This window comes from Canis lupus, chromosome 13, assembly GCF_048164855.1.
Source record: "Canis lupus baileyi chromosome 13, mCanLup2.hap1, whole genome shotgun sequence".
NCBI lineage: Eukaryota > Metazoa > Chordata > Mammalia > Carnivora > Canidae > Canis > Canis lupus.
This window is the reverse complement of record NC_132850.1, coordinates 1,841,692-1,852,904: the sequence shown is the minus strand read 5'-3', so window position 1 is coordinate 1,852,904 and position 11,213 is coordinate 1,841,692. Positions and strand designations below refer to the sequence as shown.

Below are 11,213 nucleotides of genomic sequence, written 5' to 3'. Positions count from 1 at the left end.
GGACGGGAACTCAGCCTCCGCCGCTCGGTTCTAAACTTCGCAAATTCCTTCCCCGAGTCTACGCTCTGCCTCAGGACTACAACTCCCAGCAGGCCTTGCCCGAGACCAAAGCTTATTGGCGGTCCCGCCTGGGTTTCTCGCGCGGTGGCAGCCGGTACAGCCAATGGGAGGGAAGGATCCTCCTCGGGACCCAATCCCGGAGGGGCAGGGCGGGCCTTCGCCGGGTTCCGGCTCCGGCTCCTCCCCCGGCCCACCGAGGCGGCGCTGTCCCTGACCGAGCGGCGGGAGCGAGGTGGGTCCGGGTTGGGGCCGCGGTCGCGGGGAGCGGGGGAGGCGGACACGGCTTCGCGGGGAACTCTGAGCACCGTCCCCTCCCTCCTCCCGGGGAGTCAGAGGCTGTGGCTTTGCTCCCTGGGCCGGGCGGGGGCAGGTGGGCTCGGCGGTCCGGTCGCCCCGACCCCCGCCCCCGCCGCGCGGCCCGGCGCCTGCCCCAGCCCCTTCCGCAGGCCCCGCCGCCCTGCCCCGGCCTGGGGCGCCGGCCCCGCCCCGCTCTTCGCCGCCCACCCCTCGGGCGGGGCCCTGACCCTCTGACCGCAGCCTGCGCCTGCCCCGCCCGCCCCTCGGGCGCTCTGACCCCTGCGCGGCTCCCCCACACCGCACCAAGCTGCCCTCCGCAGGGCCCCGTCCGCTGCCCCGTGCTTGACCCTAAACACGCTTCACCCACTTTCCCGCGCGGCCCCTTCTCCGTAACCCAGGCCCTTGCCCCCCGCACCTGTGAGCATCAGCCCGCGCGGCCCCTTCTCCGTAACCCAGGCCCTTGCCCCCCACACCTGTGAGCATCAGCCCACATGGTAACCCAGGCCCTTGCCCCCCGCACCTGTAACCATCAGGTCGGTCTTGGCTCTTACTTCTTAGCCCTGGCCCCTTCTCCACTTCCCAATCCCTTCCACCCTCGATCCTCCCTGTACCCCGGAACCTAGAGCCTCCGGGGACGACAAGCCCCATGGGGCCTTCTCTCCCCAAAGCTTTGAAATGTGGCATGAAAGTGCATCTGTACTTTACCTGCCACTGTGCTCTCAGTAGATAGGGGGCTCCCCATCCCTGCGAGCCCCAGTCTTGCTCACTCGTCCTGCAAGTCCCAGCTCAGATACCAAAGATACCACCTTTGCCATGTAGCTGCTCATCCCTGATCTCTTGAGGGAGGCAGCTGTCCTCTGAACTCCCTTGGCACTGTTCTTACTCCTTCCTCCTTCCCTTTTCTCCCCGCCTGGGGCTCCCCACTCCCTCTCCCCCCCCCCCTTCCTGTCTCCCTCCCTCCTCTCTCCATCACTGGAGTCTTGCTTAAAGGCGCTGGCTTTGGCATGAGGGGCGCAGGTCCTAGTTCTGACACTCATGTGCTATGTGCCCTGGGGCAAGTCACAATTTCTCTGAGCCTCGGTCTCCTCATCTCCAAAATAAGTCATGAAAATGAAATGATCTGATGTGCATACAGTGTTCAGTCCCAGGCCTAGCACCTAGTATGAGCTTCAAAAATATTTATTGTTATTATTATTGGTTCCTGTATAACGTGCCAGGTAATGAGGGAAGCATTGATGAGTGGGTACAAAGATGACTAAGGCACAGTTCCTGACACCCTCCCTCCCCCCCCCCCCCCCCCCAGCATTTTCTACACTGTATGCCAGTTCCTGGAGTTTGTGTCCTGTTTCCCCGCACTGGGCCATAAACTGCGGGTAGTAACCATAATCCTAAATCTTCTTGCTCTTATTTTGATCCAGCATGCGGACCTGAGTAGAGCCAGAGCTTGGTATAGATTGTAGGTTCTTAGAATAGCAGGATTCGGAGTGGGTGGGGACCCTATAGCCCCCTGCAGAGAGGGGGCTGGGGCCCAAATTCAGATCATATCTGGGCCTCATGCTGGGGAGAGGTGGCCAAAATGACCCAGTCTCTCCCCTCAAATTGCTTATAAACTGCTAGTGGAAACAGATATGTTATTTTTTAAATATTTTATTTATTTATTCATGAGAGACACAGGCAGAGGGAGAAGCCGGCTCCATGCAGGGAGCCCGATGTGGGACTCGATCCCAGGACTCCAGGATCAGGCTCCGGGCTGAAGGCAGGTGCCAAACCGCTGAGCCACCCAGGGATCCCCTGGAAACAGATATGTTAAAAGTTGATTGCAAATCACTGTTAAGGGCAAGTCCAAGATTCTGCGGGGTCATAAAGGTGGAAGTGGGTAGATGATTCCTGAGAAACAGTGGGTGAGACAGACACAAGGAAGAATGAAGTGGGTGCTGGAGACAGGCCTGGCCTTCACTTGTTCAACAAATATTTAGTGAAGATCTACAATATGTGACCATCATTGCTTGAGGAATTTGGGTTACATTAGAAAACAAAGATCCTGTCCCTCGTGGGACTTATGTTTTAGGAGGAGGAGGCAGGTTCTCCTTATTTAGGTTCTTCAAGAAACACTCAATAACAGGGTTGGGTAGGCTACAGTTCACCTCCCTTTGTCTCAAAGTTTTATTGGAACACAGCCACACTCATTCCTTTATTCCTATGTTACCTGCGGCTGCTTCTGAGACGACAACAGAGCTGACTAGTTTCAGCAGAGATCCTAGGGTCTCAAATATTTACTAAATATTTACTATCTGGCCCTTTCCGGAAAAATTTGCTGGCCTCCACTGAGAGATTTGAGGCTCTGTCTGTATTTCACATTTGAGATTATATAGAGTCTTACACCATTTTTTAATTTTAAAAGTTTTTTCTTTCCTAACAAGATCATGTAAAGGCTCTTCTTCATTCTTGTAATCTCTGCAGGGCGAGGACAGAGTGGCCTCCACAGCGGTCACAGCAGCTGTCGTTTGCTGAATTACTCGTACCTGCCACAACACACTGTAGGCATTTCCTACGCACACAGAGCCCTGCAGCATAGGCGGGTATCACGGTGTGAGCAACAGGAGTTGGGGCTCAGAGGGTGTGAATAGCTTGCACGGTTCTGTCGTGCGTGTCACCATCGGGATCCAGCCCTGAATGTAGCCAGTGCTCCTTCCATTACTGCTGTTGCGTGTTCCAGGAATACTTGCTGACTTGAAGGAAGTCTGTTGGTTTCTACCATCAGCTGTCACAGTCTGTGCCTCCACCCCTCATCCCTTGGTCCTGTCACCCCAGCGGATCTGCACCGGCCCTCTGTGCCTTCCGAGGTGCCATCATTGCTCTAGGGCCCAGAGGAAACACCACACTCAGCGGCAGCACTTCGTCCCCTCTCCCTGTCCTGGGCTGTAGGAACTCAGCTGGCATCTGTTGATGTTTACCTAGGTTGGGACTGTGTATGTGTAGCTGTGTGTGTGGGAGAACGTGGTTTGTCTGTGTGTCTTTGTACGTGGCGTGTGTGTGTGTGTGATTTTGTGTGGGTGTGTAGCTGTGGCCGTGTTTGGGAGGGCTGTGTCTCTATATGTGGTGAGTGTGGCTGTCTGTGGCTATAAGCGTGTGCGAGTGTGTGCTGTGTGTGCCTGTGTAGGTGTGACTGTATGCAAGGCATTCTCTCCAGGTGCTCCAGTTCATTGAGGCTATTTCTGATGGATGGTTCCGTGGGGAAGGTGTACACGCCTTCAGCCAGAACAGATTCCCTGTGGCCTAGCCTGACCCCAGGAATAAAGGTGTTGGCCATTTGTGTTCCTTTTCAGGGTTCAGAAATGGGCAGTGAGAAGGAGCAGGATCCAGAACAGCACCTGCCTGACGAAGGGGAATGGGGTAAGCCCTGGAGAGTGGATGACTCTGAGGGTTTTCGGATCCCAGATGGGGAGAAAGAGCGTGGGCAAGAGAGCCTGTCGGAGGGTCCGCAAGAGATCCATCCAAAAAAGCCCTGGCGGAAAGTCACTGTCCCCGCTGGAGAGCCTGGGGGCCCCAGGGCTCACCCGAGGCCCGAGACCGACGAGAAGCCCTTTATATGTGCCCAGTGTGGCAAGACCTTCAATAATACCTCCAACCTGAGAACACACCAGCGGATCCACACCGGCGAGAAACCTTACAAGTGTTCTGAATGTGGCAAGAGCTTCTCGAGAAGCTCCAACCGCATCCGGCACGAGCGGATCCACCTGGAAGAGAAGCACTACAAATGTCCCAAGTGTCAGGAGAGCTTTCGGCGACGCTCGGACCTCACCACCCACCAGCAAGACCACCTGGGCAAGCGGCCGTACCGCTGTGACATCTGTGGCAAGAGCTTCAGCCAGAGCGCCACGCTGGCGGTGCACCATCGGACCCACCTGGAGCCAGCGCCCTACATCTGCTGTGAGTGCGGGAAGAGCTTCAGCAACAGCTCCAGCTTCGGCGTGCACCACCGCACGCACACAGGCGAGAGGCCCTATGAGTGCGCCGAGTGTGGGCGGACCTTCAGCGACATCTCCAACTTTGGAGCGCACCAGAGGACCCACAGAGGGGAGAAGCCCTACTGGTGCACTCTGTGTGGGAAACATTTCTCCCGGAGCTCAAACCTCATCCGCCACCAGAAAACGCACCTGGGAGAGCAGGCCGGGAAAGACTCCAGCTGAAGGACAATGAGGGAGAGGAGAGGGAGAGAGCCCAGCCTAGTGTCGGAAGATCTGTAGGATCTGCTGCTGCCCCCCTTGACCTCTAGCTCCTCATCTCACTTTGGAGAATGGATTCCTGTTGCCTCTGAAGCCAGGATCTCCAGGAAGTCTTGAGAAGGGACTCTCGAGTAAAGATCCTTGCCTCTTTCCAGGCCAGTGTCTTGTCTTGGAAAGTTTGGAGGATCCAGTCGTGGCTTCATCTCCTCGGGATGAAAGAGAAGTAGGGTAGGCTTAGCACATGTTCCTATCGTTAGGGCAACCCTCCCCTGGCCTTTGAGGAAGCACCTGTGGGGTGGGCATCACAGTCTGAAGATCCTCCAGATCGAATATGAACCGCTTAGGGAGTATCGCGGTGGCTGTTGGCTCCCATCTGCTGGGCCCCACCTGCGCTGGGAGGAGCAGCCTTCCCAATGCAAGGGGCCTCCTGGGCCTGGAGAAGAGGTCTGGTCCTGCCTTAGGAATGAAAGGGAAGCCCTCAGGGAGCCATGATCCAGGGACCTTCACAGTCTGCCATGTTTGTGACTTACACCCCCTGCAACCTGCATCTGTTCCAGAGTGATTAGCAGTAAAACCCTTCAATGAAAAGGACCTGTGTACTTATTTGGGGCATCAGGGAAGTGGGCGCTGGGGAGCTGGTGGCACTGCAGCCTCTGGAAGGGGGCTGGATCCCAGGGTGACTGCTCTGGAAAGCGGAGGACAGCAGGCTGTGGCTCTGGGGCCTTTGAGGAGGTCACAGTAACTGAGCATCCACCTCTGCTGTAGATTGTACAGCACACATTTGTGTCCATGAGCTGACACAGCAGCTGTCACGGGAGTAAGACGAGGACACAAGGGAGGAGAAATGGAGTCCCGCAGCAGGGGTGTGGGGCAGCCAGAGTTCACACTTGGGCCTCCCTTGATTCTGAGCTGATGCTCTTTCCATTGCTTGCACTTAGTGGCTTCAGAAGGAGGGGCCACGTGTGGCTGGCCTGGGACCATGCGAATCCCTGGAAGTGGGAGCTAGGGTGGCCTCTTGATGCAGCCCTGGACCGTTTGCTCTGTGGGAAGTCACTGCCACGTATTAGAACCGTTTCTCCTTTAGATTCTTGATTGATGCTTACTTATGCTTAGGAAAAATGACAGTGTCAGGGAGTAGGGGGTGAGGGCTGGGAACTCATAATGGGAGTCTTTGTCTTTAGTGGCAGTAGTTTAGTTCCCAGGCCTGGGAAGCCTGGCAGGGACCCTGCCAGCTTCCTGCCGTTCTGGTGTAGGCCTGGCTCCACGTGGCAGATATCAACTGTTTTCTCCATGGCAGTTTAATGTTCCCCCAGATTTCCTCCCAACAAATACAGAAGACCCCTCTCTACATCTCTTGCCAATCAGGTCCTGCTCTTCCAGAGTGGGGGGTCCTCTTCATTGGAGCTAATAGCTGGAATCTGATTCTGGCACCACCCATACATAACCTGACCTGTCACATGGGATCCTGCTACCCACCCAGGAAGGGACGTGCTAGGATCTTTATACTCATTATCTTGTTGAATTCTCATGTAACCCTGGGAAGTAAGAGTTACCCGCCCATGACAGCTGGAGAGACAGGCTGACAGAAAGTGATTTGCCCGAGATTACATGGCAAGTAAACGGCAAGGACTGAACCTATTTCTGCCTAAACCCAAAGCCTGTATTTTTTCCAACTATAAAATACTTCCCAGACGACTCCCCGACATTTGTAGGACACTATAGTTTACAAAGGATTTTTTAAAAGTTTTTATTTTAATCACCCAGCACTCATCACAAGTCCACTCCTTGATCCCCATCACCTGTTTCACCCATCTCCCTTCTGGTAACCATCAGTTTGTTGTCTATAGTTAAGAGTCTGTTTCTTGCTTTCTCTCTTGTCTCTCCCTTTTGCTCATTTGTTTTGTTTCTTAAATTCCACATATGAGTGAAATCATATAGTATTTGTTTTTCTCCAACTGACTTATTACACATAAGACTTTCTAGCTCTATCCATGTTGTTGCATGTGGCAAGATTTCATTCTTTTTATGGCTGAGTAATATTCCACTTAGAATATATACCATATCATCCATTCATCAATTGAAGGACACATGGCTGTTTCCATAATTTGGCTGTTGTAAATAAATAATGCTGCTATAAACATAGGGGTGCGTGTACCCCTTTGAATTAATGTTTTGTAGTCTACAAAGCACTTTTATTACATATACATCCTGCTCCTTGAAAATCTGCATACAAGATATCTTAAACATACAGCCACCCAAACTTGTGTGTGTGAATTGGCATCCTCCCTAATAATTAAAGTTGCCCTCAAACACCACCAAGCATCAGTTCTCCTGGACCTCTTATCTCTGATCTCCCTAAGTGTCCTGTAAGGTAGTAGTATCCCCATTTTTGAGATAAGACAAATCTGAGAGGTTAAATGACCTGATCTAATGGCTAAGCTGGGATTCAAATCCGGTATGTGGGATTCCGAGACCAAGCTCTTCATTTTATCCACTACCAAGTTAGGTCTACTGGTCCCCTGCCTGGGGAGCTTGATATCATCTTTCCAGACCTAGAGCCTTAGCGACAATTGCTGTGGCTTTCTGGGAGTCTCTGTTGCCAGTAAGACCCAGAACCAATGTACTCAGCACTTGCTTTGATCTTGGGACATGACTTGCTGGCCAATCTTATTTGCCCCTTCTTGACTAAGTTCATAGGCTAGGGTTTGTTTTGGTCCAGACTTGAGTCCTGACTAGTCCACTTATTTATTACTCTCTGACTTCCTTTTTTGTTAACTTCCCTATTTGCTCTTTCATTCCCTGAGTGCAGGATATTGGCACATAAACCCAGAGTTACAGTGTAGGGTGATGGATATCATTATGGTTATACCTACGGAGCTCTAGGAGCCCAGGGAGGGCCTTAAACTGGCCTGTACTGGACATTGAGGTCCAAAATGGAATAAGACAGCCCTCCCTGCTGGGAACTCAGAGGAAGGGGAATTCCTCAGAACAAGGTGTTGGGAGAATGAGATGGGAATGGGTAACTCTTTGAAGGGAGAGAAGGTGAAATGATGATCAAGTCTGGTCTTGAGTGAGTAGGTGTTTACTAGGCAAAGAAGAGGAAGGTCATTTCAGATGGAAAGGAAAGCTTGGTGTTTTAAGGAATAGTGAAACGTTTGACATAATCAGTGTCCTAAAAAAAAAAAAAAAAAAAAAAAAAAAATCAGAGTGTCCTGTGTGAGGAGATGAAGCCAGTAAGGCAGTCAGGGACCAGGTTCTGAAGGGTGTTGGATGCCAGGATAAAGAATTTGGGACTGTAGGGACAGAATTTTCAAGCGGGGAAATGGCATGATCATTCAGGCTAGCGTGGAGGGTGAACTAAAGAGGGTTGGGGCCCTTTTGATCTACAGAGAGTTCTGTATGATTGCCTCAGAGCCTTACCAGTTCCACAGAATGGGAAAGCTCAGACCCTCCACACAATTTCTGTGATTCCTGAGATTCATGCTCTCATGGTCTCCTCTTGTCTGACGTTCCCACGGACTGTACAAGCCTCTGTTTTGTCCCTGTCAGCCCTGTCACAGAACTAAGCACCTTCATTGGCTTCCCCAAGAAATTTTGCCACTCCAAGCCTTCTGTAAGTTTAGAATCCCTTTGAGAGATTGGCAGTCTTGGGGAGGGGCTCCCATCATGGCGTGTCCCTAGCTTTCTCTCTTCCCTCCCATTGCTACCCTTATCCTCTCCCAGATGCTCTGGAAATTGCAGATTCTTTGACTCTATTATAAAGATTTTATTTATTTATTTGTTTATTTATTTATGAGAGAGAGAGCTTGAGCAGGGGAAGAAACAGAGGGGGAGGAGGGGGAAAAATCTCAAGCAGCCTTGGTGCTTTAAACTGACATGGAGCTTGATCTCAGGACCCTGAGATCATGACCTGAGCAGAAACCAAGAGGTAGATGCTTACTCTACTGAGCCACCCAGGTGCCCCATCTTTTGCTCTATTATAAAAAGCTTTCCCCAGGGATCCCTGGGTGGCGCAGCGGTTGGGCGCCTGCCTTTGGCCCAGGGCGCGATCCTGGAGACCCGGGATCGAATCCCACATCGGGCTCCTGGTGCATGGAGCCTGCTTCTCCCTCTGCCTGTGTCTCTGCCTCTCTTTCTCTCTGTGTGACTATCATAAATAAATAAAAACTTAAAAAAAATTAAAAAAAAATAAATAAAAAGTTTTCCTCAGCCCTTGTTGCCAATTTGCATATACAAACACATCAAGGAGCTCAGCAGAACAAAGGCCTCACCATTTAACAACATACACCTACCCCATAAAGCAGTTGCAAAAATAAACCAATAAATACCCTTGGAGATTCACGAAGTTTGTAAGCATATTAAAGGTTCAAGAACTCTAATCTGAGCAAAAAGTGATTGTTTCCCCTTCCTTCTGAGACTCCACTAAGATAACTTAAAAGGAATCAAAACATAACAGCAAAGAGAATGGCAGGGAAGAAGGGTGGCAGGTGCAGAGACTTCAACAAAAAGTCATTTACTTCTAAAAGTAGATGACACACATTGATGACTCAGCAGAGTGTAGTAAGCCACAGCCCAGAATTCAGGCCATGGAAGTGAGAGCCTGTCTTCATGGCAAAACCACAGAAAGACTCCGAGTTCATGGTTGGCAGGTGACAGACAGGCATCATGGCAGGCATTGATGACAGACATGAAAAGCAGGTCTAAAAGCTATAGAGTTTGTAGAAGGTCTGTGCAGCTGCACCCATCACCTCCCTGTTGCCTCCAGAGTAGAGAGTAACTGACACTTCCCTCCAGACAAAAATGAACCACACACAGCTGGACCCCAGAAGGCTCATTCTATAGAAATCCAATAAATCTCTAGGAGAAATCTGGTGTGTTTAATATAGTACTAATATCCCAGAATAAAACTTTTGTCATTGTGACTTTTACAAACCCTCTCCCCACCTCATCCTTCAGCAATGACCCATCCACTCACACTACAGAAAAGCCTTCCAGAAGACCCTACCCATCTTTCCTATTCAAGAGGATGGCCTCTCGGGGAAATATACAGCAACAGGGGAAACACACAGCAACAGAGAGAATCAACTCAATTACTGGGATTAATCAACTTGCTCTCTGTTATGCCACAAACAAGCAATGAGGAGCACCAAAGTTAAGACAGCTAGAAGCATGAAAGGGAGAGACAAGGTAAATGGATTAAGTGACTCCAGACAATAGAAAGTTGTAATGGAGCAGCAGAATCTTTAAAAATTCCAATTATATCCTCTGGAAGATCTGGGAAGATACTACCTCCATAAAACAAGAAAGGTTGCTAGCGAAAAGAAACGATTGGAAAATAGGAAATAGCTTTTGGAAATTAAACATATGACAGCTCAAATCAGATAATTCAAGAGACCAGTTGGCAGAGAAATATCAAGAAAAGCCCCTACAATGTAGAGCAAAAATACAGGTAAGGAAAGAAGATATAAAGCACATAGAAGATCAACCCAAGAGCTTCTTATGATGAAGACTGCTGGTCATCCTCCAAAATCTGTTTGCTCATTTTGTTGGAGCACTGAACTAGCCAACATTTCCTAGCCTCCTTTGCAGTTAGGTATAGTCGCATAACTTAAGTTCTTGTCATTGGAAAATGAGCAGAAATGGTATATGACATTTCAGGGCCTAGACCTCAGGAAAGCAGGCATGTCTTCACCTCATTTTCTTCCCCCCTTTCACTAGTTGAAACCTGTGGGAACCCAGCTTTCATAGTTGCAGACTATCTAGTGCCCTAGTGCCAATTTGCCAGATAAAACATAGGGCACCCAATTAAACTTGAATTTCAGGTAAATGACAAATAATTTTTAGTATAATTGTGTCCTAGATGTTGCATCCTAGTGGGTGGCAGGGCAATGGGATCAAAGGAAGTGGGTTCTTGAACTTAGCATGTAGCAGCGCTATCCCACTCACCTGCCTGAATGCTTCACAACTATTAATGAGAGAGAAACAGATTTTCTTGTATTCCAAACCATTGCTTTGTTGGGTCTCTTTTCTTTTCTTTTTCTTTTTTTTACAGCATCTTAACCTTTCACCCTAACTAATACTTAGAGGTGAGTTTCTACCATAACAAGACTGGCACATCTTACTACAGATGGTATCTTACTAATGCCATTGGTCATCCTCCCTGCTCCCACATTTTAACATTTCCAAAATTGGAATATGTTCAATAATTGATGAGAGTTTAGATTCAATGAAATATTACATTATAAGAAAGAGACAAAGCAGTGATGTCACCAAGATGGTGGAGTAGGAAGTCCCAGCCTTCCCTGCCCAACAGAGACAGTGACAACAACAAAACATGGACCAAAATGCTTTTGTGAGAACTCCAGAAACTGACAGCTAGCACAGCTTAGCTCAGATAGTTCTTCCAGAGAGAGCAAGGGCGGTGGTAAGAAAGGCAGGGGGAAGAGTGGAACAAGTACCCAACGTTCTGGATTTTTAGAGGGCTGCCCAAGGAACTGGTTTCTGTCTTACCTGATTTGGGGTACTGATGGGGAACCAAAATACTTTGGGTGCCATTGAGTGTAAAGTACTTTGGATATCATTGAGCACAACATAAACTTCTGGATGTCACTGAGTGGGGTGACTTTGTGC

General features: G+C 49.9%; 1 protein-coding gene across 2 annotated transcripts; it reads left to right on the top strand.

Annotated features, from left to right (window-relative positions):
* Positions 1-170: 170 nt before the first annotated feature.
* Positions 171-5,171, top strand: ZNF691 (zinc finger protein 691). Of its 2 annotated transcripts, none has more exons than XM_072771602.1 (2): positions 171-292; positions 3,684-5,171. In XM_072771602.1, exon 2 carries the CDS (start codon positions 3,693-3,695, stop codon positions 4,545-4,547), a length of 855 nt encoding a protein of 284 aa, XP_072627703.1. In that variant the 5' UTR covers positions 171-292; positions 3,684-3,692; the 3' UTR covers positions 4,548-5,171. The 2 variants fall into 2 exon arrangements, with proteins under 2 accessions (XP_072627703.1, XP_072627704.1); XM_072771603.1 differs by lacking the exon at positions 171-292 and adding an exon at positions 2,793-3,315.
* The last annotated feature ends 6,042 nt before the right edge of the window (positions 5,172-11,213 follow it).

What these genes read in the sequence shown, in the direction of transcription:
- ZNF691 (XM_072771602.1), top strand. Translation starts at nt 3,693, where the DNA reads ATGGGCAGTGAGAAGGAGCAGGATCCAGAACAGCACCTGCCTGACGAA.